The sequence below is a fragment of the Saccopteryx leptura genome, chromosome X (genome assembly GCF_036850995.1).
Source record: "Saccopteryx leptura isolate mSacLep1 chromosome X, mSacLep1_pri_phased_curated, whole genome shotgun sequence".
Classification (NCBI taxonomy): Eukaryota; Metazoa; Chordata; class Mammalia; order Chiroptera; family Emballonuridae; genus Saccopteryx; species Saccopteryx leptura.
Genome location: NC_089516.1, coordinates 132,015,426 through 132,031,542, shown reverse-complemented (window position 1 = coordinate 132,031,542; position 16,117 = coordinate 132,015,426). Strand labels below are relative to the sequence as shown.

Here is a 16,117-nt window from a genome sequence, read left to right as displayed (position 1 = left end):
GAAGAAGAAAAAAAATGATCCAATCTAGTGCTATGGATCAGAAGCTTTAAAAATTTGCATATCCTGTGACCAAGCAATTCCACTTCCAGGGATGCATCCTAAGGAAATTATCAAACAAATGCACAATGGTGTGTGCCTTTCCAAGTGTCTGCAGTTATAATAAACAGTAACAGCAAAATCTTCAAATGCTAACGGTAACAATATCCTACAAACAATACAAGACTCCAACTGTAGAGATTTAGGTGAATAAATTATGATCCATACAGCCATTAAAATAAGGATATTTACTAACATAAATGCCCATGCTATATTACATTTAAAAATCAATTTACAAGAGTAGGTATAGTGTTACCCCTTATTGCTAAAAATATATATATATATAATACATAGCAAGAGGTCTGGAAAGACATCCTTCAAAGTGTTAACAACGGTTTTTATTTTTTTGCATATTTTTCTGTACTACATGTTATTAAATATATTTGTCAAAGTTTAAAATTTTCTCATGATTAAAAGAAAAATAACCTGAATTCTAATTTAAAATTAAGATGTCCCCAATCACTACTGACCTTATATGCAAGCACGACAGCATGGCAGTGGTGCCGCCACCAAACACCCACACGGTGAAGAACACGATCAGCAGCGTCGTGCTGAACATCATCTGCCGAGCGTAAGTAGCAGTGTCCCGAATGGCCAAGGCAAATGCCATCGCACCACGGAGGCCTAAAGGGAATGGAAGAGGAAGTTCTTCAATAACTCATCACCAACGTGAGCTTTGTACATTCAGAGAAATCAGACATTCTGAGAACTCGGAGGGGTGTGCACAGTGCATAATGTATAAGGTCTACCAGAAAGTTTGTCTTTTTTTGTTTTTTTTCAATTTTTTTTTTTTTTGTATTTTTCCAAAGCTGGAAACAGGGAGGCAGTCAGACAGACTCCCGCATGCGCCCGATCGGGATCCACCAGGCATGCCCACTAGGGGGCGATGCTCTGCCCATCTTGGGGCATTGTTCCACCGGAATCAGAGCCATCCTCAGCGCCTGGGCCAACTTTGCTTCAATGGAGCCTTGGTTGTGGGAGAGCAAGAGAGAGACAGAGAGGAAGGAGACGGGGAGGGGTGGAGAAGCAGATGGGTCTTCTCCTGTGTGCCCTGGCCGGGAATCGAACCCGGGACTCCTGCACGCCAGGCTGACACTGTACCAAGTTCTGTCCGTTTTTGGAATAAAACAAAATATAAATTTTGCTTACTGTCAATAAACTTTATTAAATAATATAATTGCCATTATTATTGATTTTTTGCCAGCGTGAGGGCAATTTGTATATCCCATTTTTGAAAAATGTTTTATCTTTTGATGCAAAAAATTGAACCAGTGCTTGTTTGATATCTTCTTCATTTTTGAATTTTTTGCCCTTCAAAAAATTTTGTAAGGACAAAAACAAATGATAGTCGGAGGGTGCTAAGTCTGGGGAATATGGTGGATGCGACAGACATGCTTCTGTAGCATTTCTTCCTTGTTGAAATTCATAAAAATTAGTGTCGTAAATGAACTTTATCAGTAGTCATGGGTACACTATGGCTTCACACATAAGACTAACATGAATCAACTTTGTTTTAGTTAATTTGTTACGTCAGTATGTATACATTAAGTGATAAAAATAGAGAGGCACACATGCGCCAAATAAACATGTGCTTACGTGTCGAAACTTGTTGTGATAGAAACGGACAGAACTTTCCGGTAGACCTTATATATCAATATACATAAGTACATACAAATACATGAAAGAGAGTAACTAGATGATACTGACATGCATTGATCTTTTAATAATTTTTTAAAGTTTTACGATTTTAAAATTTGTTTTAGAGAGGGGGGGAGAGGGAGAGAGGGTGGGTGAGAGAGACAGAGAGAGAGAGAGAGAGAGAGAGAGAGAGAAGGGGTGAGAGCAGGAAGCATCAACTCCCATATGTGCCTTGACCGGGCAAGCCCAGGGTTTCGAACCGGCGACCTCAGACTTCCAGGTCAACACTTTATCCACTGCAACACCGCAGGTCAGGATAATAATTTTTTGAAATTTATTTTTAAACTTACATGCAGTAAAATTCACTCTTTCTGGTGTCCAGTTCCATGATTTCGACAAATGTATAGAGGTGTGTGACCACTAACACAACCGAGACACAGCAGTTTCATTACCTCCCTACATTCCTTTCTTTGACCTCTTTTTCGTCCATCTTCTTCATCCCCGTGCCAAAGCCCTGGCACCCACTCATCTGTTCTCTATCACTCTGTCTTTGTCTTCCTGAGAATGTCATATCAATGGAACCAGACAGCATGTGACCTTTTGAGACTAGCCTCTTTCATTCAGCTTACTGCCTCTGTGGTTCATCCGTGTTGTTCTGTTCTCTCCCTGTTTTAGTGCTGAGAATTAGTCTGGCGTGAATGTAGCACAGTCTGCATATTCAGTCACCCACTGTGACACAGATATTGGGGCTGTTGCCACATTTTAGCACTTAGGAACAGAATTGCCATAGACATTCACAGACAGCTTTTTGTGTGAAAGTGCACAAATCTTTACCTTCTTTACTAAGTGTGACATATTTCTGAATTTGGAATTTGGAACCAGAGCCTGGAAAACAAATTCCAACAGAAGGGAATAGGACACTAGAAGTTTGTTTTTCTATTGGCAGTTGCAATTCCAACGGTTCAGGGAGTCCTATATCACCAGCGTATCATCTGTTTAAAACCCAGCTGGCATGTGCACTGTGAGTGGTTTCCTGGAATGGGCAGAGAAGGAAAGTTATAACTTACCGGCAAACATCATCATATGTTGAAAATTTGATCCAATCTTACTTCTTCTGCCCAAATTAAGTAAGAGGGACAAGGGGTAAATATTGGCAGCTCTTCCCAAGAAAATAGCAAGCTAAAATTATTAATAGGTTAAGGATATTTTCTTTTTGCTATATTAATATTATTTAGGCTCTACATTCAAGACGGTGAAACACTGCCTTAGGAAGCTTTCTAACAGAGTCTTCTGATTCTGCCAACACCGAGCAGTCCAACGGAACTCTCTGCAATGATGGAAACGTTCTTTATCTGCATTGGCCAAATTGCTGAGTGCCTGAAATGTGGCCAGTATGACTCAGGAATTGAAATTTTATTTCATTTCATTAATTTAAATTTAAATAATTAGAATTGCCTAGTTGCTAACTAAATTGGACAGCGCAGATCTAACACAAAGGAAATTCATGAGATGAACAGAAACATGCTTAAAAGCAGAGTTTCTTTGGTATTATCTTAAGATTATTAATATAATAGGTTAATTCATTTTCATTGTCAGTCTTGGTAGGAGGAAGAGTAATACTAGCTAAACGTGTTCTTGCTTCCTCAGAACAAAGAAAAGAGCAGCCCAAGCACCTTGTACCACTGGAATTTCTGTTATCCCCATGTGTACCTCCAAGTCTATTAACTTCCACCCTGCTTCAAAGGGAAGGCTTCATGGAAATTCAGAAGGGTTTTTTTTTTTTACATTTTTTAAAATTATTTATTTATTTATTTTTTACAGAGAGAGAGAGTAAGTCAGAGAGAGGGACAGATAGGGACAGACAGACAGGAACGGAGATGAGAAGCATCAATCATTAGTTTTTCATTGCACGTTGCAACACCTTAGTTGTTCATTGATTGCTTTCTTATATGTGCCTTAACCGCAGGCCTTCAGCAGACCAAGTAACCCCCTGGTGGAGCCAGCGACCTTGGGTTCAAACCAGATGAGCCCGCACTCAAGCTGGCAACCTCGGGGTCTCGAACCCGAGTCCTCTGCATCCCAGTCCGATGCTCTATCCACTGCGCCACCGCCTGGTCAGGCCAGAAGGGTTTTAACAACCAAAAAATTTAGTGTCTTTTCCTCCAGTTTGTCATCTACAAAGACTCCCGCTTTACAATTACAATTTTTATTTCAGGGGTTACAATATAACTTCTACCCCATTTTCTAAAAGAAAGATAAAGGAAAATCTAAGATTAAAAACAAAAGAAGGCCCTGTCCAGTGGCTCAGTGGATAGAGTGTTGGACTGGCATATGGACGTCCCTGGTTTGATTCCTGGTGAGGGCACACAGGAGAAGCAACCATCTGCTTCCCCCCTGTCCCCTTTACTCCCTCTTCTCCTCTCACAACCCGCAGCTTGACTGATTTGAGCGTGGCCTCTGACACTGAGAATAGCTTGGCTGGTCAGCCTCAGGCACTAAAAATAGCTCTGTACTCAAGCATTGGCCCCAAATGGGTTTGTTGGGTAGATCTTGGTCATGGTGCATGTAGGAATCTGCCTCACTATCTCCCCTCCTCTCACCTAAAAACAAACTAAAAAACCCAAGAAAACAAGATGGGAAAAACAAGTATTGACCTAAATACCTTTGGAAATGTTTAGAGTCTATAAGACTAAAGGCAAAAGGAACTGCACATAAACACTATATGCTCATTGATAAACTTCTATCTTGTTTAAATCTCAGTGAATTTGTGTCTTTGTCACATGAAACCAAACCTAGATCCTAAAATATAGCCAGCAAGAAAACAGCTCTCCCTGGTAAGGGTCAATTTTCATGGCATGATTTTGTATTGAGAAACTTAAACTCCTAACAGACTCAGAAACCTAAGGAGAATATTTAGTGTTGTTTCTGGTTAAATGTAATGGGTCAAGCCACTTGACTGCTCAAAAATTTCACAAACATAGTAGGATATGAAGTTTCTAATCTCATGGGAGTCTTCCAGCTAAGATTCTTCTCTTATTAATAGGACTTTATCTTTTAGCCTGAAGTTTATTCCCAGAAGACTAAGCCTGCAGAATGGCATTTCAGTAGTATCTCACTTTCTTCTTTTTTTTTTTTTTGTAATTTTCTGAAGCTGGAAATGGGTAGAGACAGTCAGACAGACTCCCGCATGCGCCCGACCGGGATCCACCCGGCACGCCCACCAGGGGCGACACTCTTCCCACCAGGGGGCGATGCTCTGCCTCTCCGGGGCGTCGCTCTGCCGCGACCAGAGCCACTCTAGTGCCTGGGGCAGAGGCCAAGGAGCCATCCCCAGCGCCTGGGCCATCTTTGCTCCAATGGAGCCTTGGCTGCGGGAGGGGAAGAGAGAGACAGAGAGGAAGGAGGGGGGGGTGGAGAAGCAAATGGGTGCTTCTCCTATGTGCCCTGGCCGGGAATCAAACCCGGGTCCCCCGCACGCCAGGCCAACGCTCTACCGCTGAGCCAACCGGCCAGGGCCGTATCTCACTTTCTAACAGAGGTCCTGCTTAAGAGTTTTAATTTTTTTGTGACAAAGACAGAGAGAGAGACAGGTAAGGACAGACAGGAAGGGAGAGAGATAAGAAGCATCAGTTCTTCATTGTGGTATGTTAGTTGTTCGTTGATTGCTTTCTCATATGTGTCTTGACCCTGGGGCTATAGCAGAGCGAGTGACCCCTTGCTCAAGCCAGCGACCTTGGGCTTCAAGCCAGTGACTTTTGGGCTCAAGCCAGTGACCATGGGCTCATGTCTATGATCCCACACTCAAGCCAGGGACCCTGTGCTCAAGCTGGTGAGCCCGCGCTCAAGCCAGCAACCTCAGGGTTTTGAACTCGAGTCCTCTGCACCCCAGTCCGATGCTCTATCCACTGTGCCACCCCCTGGCAAGGCTTAATAGTTTTAATTTAAAAATATTTCTTTTAATCTCTTTGGCAGAATCTGTATTCTGACATGTTTCTGAAAATACTTCTGAAAAATCACTCATTCAAACATCCTTTTCTCCAACCACAACTCTTCTTTCTCCCACAATTCGTGTTCATCTATCTCACTCAGATAACCCTCTACCACACTGGGACCTCCAGCCCCAGATTTGGCTGCTTCCCCTGTCAGTCCTTTCCCAGCTTCACTTCTCCTATACATTGTAACAACACTCTCCAAGGCCTGCTGTTCAATTGCCTCTTTTTCTTTTTTTAAGGGAGAGGAGGGGAGACAGAGAGACTCCCACATGCACCCCATCCGGGACCCACTCAGCAATCCCCGTCTGGGGCCTATGCTTGAACCAATTGAGCCACTCGCTGTGGGAGGGGAAGAGGGAGAGAAGGGAGAGAAGGGAGAGAATGGAGGGGAAGAGAAGCAGATGGTCGTTTCTCACGTGTGCCCTGACAGGACTGAACCCAGATATCTGTATGCTGGGCTGACACTCTATCCACTGAGCCAGCTGGCCAGGGCCCATTTGCCTCTTTCTGTGCTTTCTTTGTACCCACTTGACAAAACCTCAAACTTAGATGAACCCAACTATCTCTTTCCTCCATTCTTTCAGTATGAAGTCATACAACAGGCAGACTGAGTACTAACGTCTATTCCTCATACCTGAATGGGTCCCTAATACTGCTCAGCAATTCTACAAAATTTCTTTGGTCAGCTCACTCTTCCATTCTCTGTAACAACCATTTCTAAATCTCCTGAAAACTCCTGTCATCTGTGAAAGCCAGCCTCCAAGATGGTCCCCAATGATGCCTGCCTGCAAGTATTCACAGCTTTGTGAAGTCCCCACTCACACTGCACTAGGTCCACCTGTGTAAGCAACAGGATACGGCAGAAGGGATGATGGTATATCATTTCCAAAATGAGGTTATCAAAGGCACTTTGGCCTTGCTTCCTCCGGGGGAAGCAATGTCATGAGCTGCCCGGACAGAGAGGCCCATGTGGAGCAGAACTGAAGCCTCTAGCTAACTGCCGTAGGAGTGTGGGGTGGATTCTGCAGCCCATCAGGTCTGCAGAGTGTACAGTCCCAGCCCAGAGACTGACTGCAACCTCATGACATATCTTTGAGCCAGAAGCGCCCAGCTAAGCTGTTCCCGGTATGCTGACTCTCAGGAACTGTGTGAGATAATAAATGACTGTTGTTTTAAGCCACTAAATTTTAAGGTGATTTGTTACATAATAGGTAACTGATAGGCCACCTGCTCCTATCTCACTTTTAGCAGATAATCTCACCTCCTACTTGATAGACAGAAACAGAGGTTATCAGTCAGGGACACTGTCTTGCAAATATGCTTCATCCCTACATAACCTCTCCTCTCTGGAGCCACCATGGAGTTCCGCCTCCTCCTGCTGAAGGCCACACGCTCTAGATTTCACCTCCTCCTGCCTCCATGAGGCTGGCAGTATTGATTGCTCCCTCTCATGTACTCAGCTTCTCCCCTTCAACTGGATTTTAAAGACTCAACAAGAGAGAGAGCTTGAGAATGAAAGAGAAAGAGAGAGAGAGAGAGGGAGCGAGAGCATACCTCTTCAGCCTTCCATCAACTGTCAAGTACCGCCCTGTGCACAGACCGCACTGCTCCCCAGGCTCTACCCTCTCCTCCTTCCCTTTCGTAACAGAGGACGGAAAGTTTGTCTGCACATTGGCAGAATTGTAAGAGACCTTTTCTGTCATTTCAATCGATCAGAATTATTTGTGTGATAAACAAAACTGAAAATGGAATAAACAGAGTAGGAAAAACTTAAAATCCTTATTGTACTCAGAGGAAAATTTTACATATTAATTGTATTCTTATTGTACTCAGAAAACACACGTGAATCATAATTAAAAGAAAACATTTTAAAAACAGAACCCATAATAAAGGATACAAATGCTCCTACTACGAATGTGGGGTTAAAGACATGGTTCTGGAATGTGAACAGTGCCAGTCCCATGTAGGAGAAGATGAAATTCTCTGCCAAGAAATTGAGAAGCTCAAACAACTGAAACAAAACATTAAAAGGTTAATCCAGTAAATTTAGTTGTATAATTTGAAAACGTCCATTACTAAGACAGTGAAACAGACACTTCAAATATGTAAAGATCATGTGTATCCCCCAAAACATGTGATTCAGAGGGAAGGAAATGCAGTGATATTTCCACTCCCACAGAAAAAGCCAGAAATCTTGCCCCTCTCCCCAATCAGCTTTCTTTCTCCAGTCCCCATATCCAGTCATTCTTATCCTCCTCTTCCAAACACGAATAATTTTCCTTTTGGAATGTTTCTTGTTGTCTCTGCCACACTACCTTTGTCTACATTTCATCACTTCCCGCCCAAAATGCTGCCAAAGGACCCTAACGGGTATCTGTGTCACCCTTCTACACAGCCCATCCGGAGAATCTCTAAATACGGCAGTTTCCCAGACACTTTCCTCTTCACAGGCTATAAGATCCAGTTCACATTCTTTTTTCTTTTTTTTTAATTTACTGTGTTAACACGGTTTCAGTTCAAATTCCTTTGTGCTGGCATAGGGTGCTTCATGATGATTCTCATACTGCCACCTTGGCATGTGGTTTCACTTCTACAGGCTCTTGGCCTTCACTGAGGGAGTGTGGGCATATGCGCTACTGCCTTGTGCTCTGTGGCCTCTGCAGCTGCCTGTCCACCCCCACCTGTCCACACCACTGCCTTGCCAAGTGTTACTAACAGAGGAGGGACACGAGACTTGCTGAACGATTAAATTCCAGGCTCGGGAACATGAGCCCTCTACCCGACAGAACAAGGTACTGACTAAGTCACAACATGCACTCAGGAGCCCAAATGCCTTTTCCACTTGCTAGCCATGTGGCCTTGGGCAAGTTAGTTCATCTTTCTAAAGTGGTGTTGCCTTATTACTGAAAAGTGAGAATAAAAGTAAAATTAAGTACATATTTATTAATTTACTTCAAATGACAATATAGTAGTTTTATACTTGTTTCATAACAATAGCTAAACTTGATCTAGTTTTTACTGTGTGCCCAATACTATGCTAAGGAATTTCCATGCATTATTTTGTTTCAATCTTGCAACAACTCTGTGAGGTAGGTGCTATTATTCTCCTCATTTTCAAGATGACAGAACTGAAGCACTGAGAAGTTATGTAACCTGGGCCTGGTCACGCAGCCAGCAGGTAACGGAACCAGGATCTAGAACAACACAGTGACTCCTGAGCTTCCGCTTTAGTCTACACCAGAGACTGACAGGCTTTTCCTGTGAAGGGCCAAGAGTAAATATTTGAGGCTTTGTGGGTTTCTTGGTGCCTGTCACAACCACTCAACTCTGCTGACAGAGCACAAGAACAGCCAGACTATATATACATTAGGAGATGGGTATGGCATTGTGTCAATAAAACTGTTGATGGACACTGAAACTGGAATTTCACAGAACTTTCACATGTCACAAATCCTTCTTCTGATTTGTCTGCAACCACTTAGAAATGTGGAGACCTGAGTTTGCAGGCCTCACAGGGAAGCCTGGCTGACGTTTGCCAAGCTCTGCTCTGCAGTTCACTGCCTTCCATTTGAGAACGTTTTATTTCTGCCTTTACTGGCTTTGCTTCCCCAGGTTCCTCTGAATACTTGCCAGCTTTCTAGTCTCACAAGTTCCTCCACGATAGCTTTCTAGCTCCTCAAGCTTCAAACCATCCCCCAAAACTTTAGTATGACATATAATCTGAAATACACAGCTAGAATTTTCAATAGTCTGGTGTTTTTAATATACACAAGCTTCATATTACCAATAAGACATGATACTCTTACCTTGTTTTTCTTTATTCCCCACCCCAGTGCCTAGAAAAATGCCAAGCTGTCCCACCAGCTGATTATCTTCTCTATACTTATTGCACTGAATTGACTTGTGAAAGGGATTTTTAACTCCAATGCATATCCTTGGAGGGGGGCAATTTCTTTTGAGGGGTTGGGAAAAAAGCATATGTCATACTCTAAATTTGTGACTCCAGAAAAAAAGAACTACAGGCGTCCCTCGCCATATTGCAGTTCACTTTTCACAGTCTCACTGCATTGCGGATTTTTAAATTGTATACATCTAATTTTGTCTCGTGGATTTTTCGCTATATTGCGGGATTTTGCGGTATATAGGTATTTTTATATATTTATTATTTTAATTATTTTTGCGGTAAAATAAGCAAAATAAGTGTGGGAAAGGTTTCTAAGAGTGTAGGGGGGGGTTTATAAAGCCCTAAAAATATATGTAAATAATAAAATAAATATATGGTTGTTACTTCACGGATTTTCACCTATTGTGGGGGGTTCTGGAACCTAACCCCATGATAGACGAGGGACCACTGTACCTTTGCTTCTGTTTTGTCATGAGCCCTTTCCAGGCTAAACTCAAGTGTTCTAATCATTTGACAAAACTTAAAGCTGCTATTTCTCCATGTAATCAGAATCAAGTATGCATCTGTATCTGTTCCCGAAATGACATATTGTTCATGTCCTTGCTCCATATGACTCAGAAGACAAGAAATGCTTTGTCTGTATCCTTTACAGTTCCCTTCAGGAACCCTGCATGACTGATCCTTCCACCCCATATGAATCCCAACCACACACTCCTGGATACTCAGCACCTTTGCAGTGCCTGAATGAAGTTAATCTCTGTATCATCCAGCAGTAGATGGAGTCAGATTAGAAGTCAATCTTACCATCATCACACAGTAGTTGTTCTCCTCAGACCTGAGTGAGCTTCTAAAGAAGTAAGCCATTATATTAGGAAAGCAGGAAGGAAGCTAGCTGACACAATAACAAATAGTCCCTGGCTATTCTGCTGACCCACCTCACCCTAAAAGCTGTCACCTTTCAACCTGTGAACTCCAGCTATTTATGGAGTCAAAGGAAGAGGACCCGGGATGAGTAGACATCATTTTGAACAGATCAAGGTTGATTTATTTATTTTTTTCAGTATGCAAACACTTCTGTTTCACTGCAGAGAGGAAGAGTTTATAAAGTTTCTCTTACCTGTTTAGTTCTATGCTGAGACTCCGTGGACAAATTGTTGTATGTATAATGGGCCTGTGTGATGCCACAAAACAACACGGCAACCACGCCTGTAAAGACAGAATTCCAAGTTCCCGTGAGAGGACAGTTCCTGACTTTTCTACCAAGGCTCTTATTTTACAGGAGTAGATTCTACACTTAGTTGACATTTTCAGCTGTGACTTACTTTGTTGGGACTTATCACTTCCATTGAAAATCTTTTTTATGCCCCCAAATGATGTCATAAATCCCAGCCATTACAATGTGCTCAAATACTAGAGGAGCTAGTCTACTAGCAGACAAAAATGACTGGCAAAGTTGCTTTTGGTAAGAGTTTACAATCAAGAGGAGAAAGGAACCTACCTGTGAAACCCCAGGCTTCAGCCAAGAGGAAGGTACTCCAGGACATCAGAAAGAACAAGCCTGTCTCCAACAACTGGAACTCCCGTAATTTGGTGAACTTGGTCACGTAAGACTGTCAAGGTTGGTAATAAGATCTTGTAAGACAAGAGTACAGGAGTGTAAGTAGAAAAAAAATAAGTAAAGCAAGGCAACCATGAAAGTGAGAGAAGGATTCGCCAGCCTCTCTAACACAAAATCCACAGAATAAGGAGGCACCAGAGTGAACAAACTCAAAATGAGCACCCTACTGAGGAGTCAGCAGTCCCCCCTTTCATGACAAAGTCTTATAGCTTAGTCAACCCAGCTGATTTATGGGTGTCACATGCCTTGCCAGCAATCACACAGTAAAGGACAGGCAGAGACAGGAGCAACAGATCAGATGCACAATATGCCAACTCTATCAGTTTGTGACCCAGAGCAAGACAGCTTCCATAATTACAGAAACGTACATCTAGTGAAAATGTCATTTCCGTCTGACCAGTGGTGGCGCAGTGAATAGATCACTGACCTGAGATGTTGAAGTCCCAGGTTCAAAACCCTGAGGTTGTTGGCTTGGGTGTGGGCTCATCAAGCTTGAGCATGGGGTCACTGGCTTGAGCAAGGGGTCACTAGCTCGGCTGGAAACCCCTGGTCAAGGCACATATGAGAAGCATCAATGAACAACTAAAATTGCCATTACTACGAGTTGATGCTTCTCATGTCTCTCCCTCCCTATCTCTTGCAAAAAAAAAAAAATTCATCTCCATGAGATTTCAGATTTATTCAATGTCCTAACACCTCTGTTAGGGTGCAGAGCTTTCCATGATGAAGAAACTAAGGCATGTCATTTATACTAGTCTGAAAAATATTTTTTAGCTAGCAGTGGAAGGGCCCATGTGAAGCTGTGACAAATCTTGGGCTGGAATCTACACTCACTTCAACAAACGTACTACAACGAGATTAATAAGATATACTTCCTATCCTCAAGGAACTTATAATGGGAAAAGAATACTATTGGTCCTGGCTCCTTCAGAATTCTTTTTATGGGCCCTTTGTGCCTCAGTTCACCTATAAAAAGCTACAAGACAAGCCTCTTCCAGCACAAAGCTGAAGTGTAACAAACTTTCAGATTTTTTTTGAGAGAGTGAGAGAAAGAGAGAGAGAGACAGGAAGGGAGAGAAAAGATGAGAGAGAGCAAGAATCATCAACTCATAGTTGCGTTCTCTTTAGTTGTACATTGAGTTTCTCCTATGTGCCTTGACCAGGTCCAACCCAGCGCCCCCTTGCTCAAACCAGAGACCTTGACCTTTACATGTGAGCAACGTTTGGGCTCAAGCTGGGGAGTTTGGGATCATGTGTACAATTCCCAGCTCAGGCCAGTAACCCTGCACTGACGGGCCTGCACTCAAGAGCCAGTGACCTCGGGGTTTCAAACCTGCGACTGGTGACCTCAGTGTTCCAAATTGCTGCTTTATCCACTGTGTCGGTCAGGCAAACTAATAGATTCTTGAAAAAACTATTTGAAGTTTTATAGCTGGAAGTTCTTTAGAGATCATCTAGCCTCACTGATTTCCCCCATGGTTCCAGTCCTCCACCTTCCTCCAAAGAGGCTCCATGAGTGAAGTGTCAGTGTTTCTATACCGAAGCTCCAGGAAGGCAGAGGCCACATCTGTCTTGTTTGTCTTTGATTCCCAGAGCATAGCACCTGGCATGTAGCAGGCAAACAAGAAATGTTTTTAAATGAAAACCAGAATGACTTGCCCAATATTTCAGATAGCAAACTGCTGGCAGTGTCTAGGACGCTGGAGCAGAAGGTTAAAATCGGTGCAGCTGAGATGAATTCCATGAATCCTGGCCCAGGAGCCCTATCTGGTTCCACTGGCATCATGGTTGTAGGGTTCCCATTTTCCCTTTTAAACAAACAGCAAAAGACTGCTAGGCTGCACGGGAACACAGAACACTCAGAGGCTCTCTGGAATATATCTATTTTTACACTGACTTTATACACAACTTTAAAATTCACCCGAAAGGGTCACTGTGTCTAATTAAACGTTTGTAGTGCAAGTTTGAGGGCATGGAGCCCTACACAAAACAATTGAATTCTTTTATTTATTGGTAAACATGATTGTATAATGTTTTCAAACCAAGTGCTTGGTTATAAGATTAATAATTATACCACAATGCTAATCATGGAACTAAGAGAGGCCACAAGACACAGCACTCAATCACGCTGCTGGGTTAGCTAGAACAGATTAATATCATAAAAGGATATTAACGCCGTCACCACCCCAGTAGCGGCGCCCATCGCGAAAGAGCCACTGAAGATCCCAAGGAAGATCCCGATAGACTTGAACATGGCCGTGACATCAAAGGTATGGCTGTTGTCTCCAGCTGGCTGGTACGCCACTATTGAGCTACAAAGAAGAGACTGTTCTTACTTCCAGAAGCAACTTTTACTTTAAAAACAGTATCTAAAAAATCATTACATGAATAAATAAATAAAAACATTATCTAGTGTAGAGCTTAACAGATGAAACCAAAGGGGGAAAAATAAAATCTTTGAATTTGAATTGCCAAAATCAAAGTCAAAAGGTTACCAAAACCCTGCAGCAGCTGAAGCTAACGGAGAAAACAGCTTTGACTTAAATGACAATTCAGGAGGTTCAACACGCTAAGGTCCTGTTTATGAAAGTTGTACTGAACCTTTTCTCCAGCTTCCAGATACTGTGCAGTACTGTTCTTCTGTGACTCTGCTTAAGACATACTAATAATACTGAGTGCCGGAAAGCCCTAACATACTAATGTGAACAAATTGATGAAAAAGTACACTATTTCCCACAGAGAAATAATACTCAACCCGGTCACATTTTGTTTTTTCTATGGGGAAAAAAAAGGTGACTGAAGTCTCCTTTCAACTTTTAGAATACCAGCATGGGCTCAATGCCTAACATCTATTCACTCATTGAAATGGACTTTCACAGGGAAAAGGGCTTGAGAGGCCTTACAAGGAATTAGAACCCACTCAACAGTACTTCTAGCACACCCAGCTGGATCCTCTACCTCAAACTTCTGAAAGAAAGCAACTCTGTAAGAGGCCAGGACAGGCAATCACAGGCGGCACTCTCCATCTTGACTCACAATACAAACCTGGTCTAAAATGCTTCTTTTAAAACAGTCACCCCAGGAATTAGAAGTGGCTGAGAAAAATCACTGTTGCCAGCAGGTCTCTGGCAAGAGTGCCTACCATTACAAAATCAGTCCTCATTTCACTGAATTGAAGTACCAGTATTTCAATAAAAAGTCTACACTCAAAAGACATCATACAAGTCATGTCAAAGAAAAGGAGGAATAAAACTAACATTGCTAATAATATACTGAGTTCTCCCTGTGGTTACTGCAATGTTTTTTTCTCATTCAAGGCTACAAAATGGGCTTGCTGTACCTCATACAGCAAGTTCTTTTCATAGCTCCCCAGTTAAGTTGAAAAAAATTGAAGACCAAATGAAAATTTCCTAATTTTACCTATTTTATTGAAGTATACCACTAATATCAATTTCTGGTAATCGCACCAAGAAATTTCTGAAACTCACAAAGAATTGAAAAATTTAAACATTTGCATTTAAATGTTCAAAGTGACCAGATCTTTTAGGGACCAGTAGATCTGATACTGTTTTACTAAATAAAAAGTGGCCTTTAATGTCATGCTTTCTTACCTACACATCAAGGGCCCCACCACCATAAATGAGATCTGACCACAATGTAATATGGAAATATAGCAGCTGGCTGGCGGAAAGCAAGGATACGGCTACGAAAACCTTCTTTCTCCATTTTTTCAAAATGCTGGCTGGAACAAAATATCTGGTGCCATGCCCTCCTGAGACTGCCTTCCCTAGATTAGTTCAGATAAATACAGGATTCCCGGCCCTGGCCGGTTGGCTCAGTGGTAGAGCGTCGGCCTGGCGTGCAGAAGTCCTGGGTTCGATTCCCGACCAGGGCACACAGGAGAAGCGCCCATCTGCTTCTCCACCCCTCCCCCTCTCCTTCCTCTCTGTCTCTCTCTTCCCCTCCCGCAGCGAGGCTCCATTGGAGCAAAGATGGCCCGGGCGCTGGGGATGGTTCCTTGGCCTCTGCCCCAGGCGCTAGAGTGGCTCTGGTCGCAACAGAGCGACGCCCCGGAGGGGCAAAGCGTCGCCCCCTGGTGGGCGTGCCGGGGGGATCCCGGTCGGACACATGCAGGAGTCTGTCTGACTGTCTCTCGTTTCTAGCTTCAGAAAAATACAAAAATAAATAAATAAATAAATAAATAAATAAATAAATAAATAAATAAATAAATACAGGATTCCCATTATTCACTATTTTATGCTTTAATTGCTAAAAATGCATGAAAACACATGAAAGGCATGATGGGCTGAGAACAAATAACATATTTATTTTCTTCTATTTTAGTCAATTGCTGGCCTCTGGATTGAAATCTTAACTCATTTTTTCCACATTAATCAATATTTTATTTTGAGGCAGTGACATTTTTATGAATAATTTTTAAAAAGCCTGAAAGTAATACAATGTACTATTGGGGGATGGGAAATTAATCCATTGCTCCACTACCCTGACAGATCTTATTCCCCATCTGTATTTCTTTCCCCTTTTTGTTTCATGCATGCTACTTCATGTTTAGTTGTAATCACAGTGAACATGTGGTTCTAAATTCTGCTTCTTCAATTGGCAATGATGTAAGAATTACTATAGTCTCTCAAACCTTGGCTTCTAAAACTTCAAAAATGGTCCAAATGGAAGTATATGTGATTTACTTAACCATTCCTGCACTGTTACACATTTAAAAGTTGCTTCTAGAAGACTCCAAGATGGTGACCGAGTAGGCAGAGGTTCCAACTGCCACCTCCTTGGACCAAATTGGATTACAACTTAATTCAAGAACAATTATCTTGATCAACCAACTTTGGACTAAACCAT

General features: G+C 42.4%; 1 protein-coding gene across 1 annotated transcript in view; it reads right to left on the bottom strand.

The window, feature by feature from the left end:
- The window catches only part of SLC9A6 (solute carrier family 9 member A6), a 65,444-nt gene that overhangs the window by 17,677 nt on the left and 31,650 nt on the right, over positions 1–16,117 (bottom strand). The window contains exons 7-12 of the mRNA XM_066357403.1: positions 13,419–13,560; positions 11,129–11,234; positions 10,748–10,836; positions 7,624–7,737; positions 2,802–2,913; positions 567–720 (exon numbers count right to left, since the gene is read on the bottom strand). Of these exons, the coding sequence (XP_066213500.1) occupies positions 567–720; positions 2,802–2,913; positions 7,624–7,737; positions 10,748–10,836; positions 11,129–11,234; positions 13,419–13,560 (717 nt within the window). The remainder of the gene's footprint in view (positions 1–566; positions 721–2,801; positions 2,914–7,623; positions 7,738–10,747; positions 10,837–11,128; positions 11,235–13,418; positions 13,561–16,117) is intronic.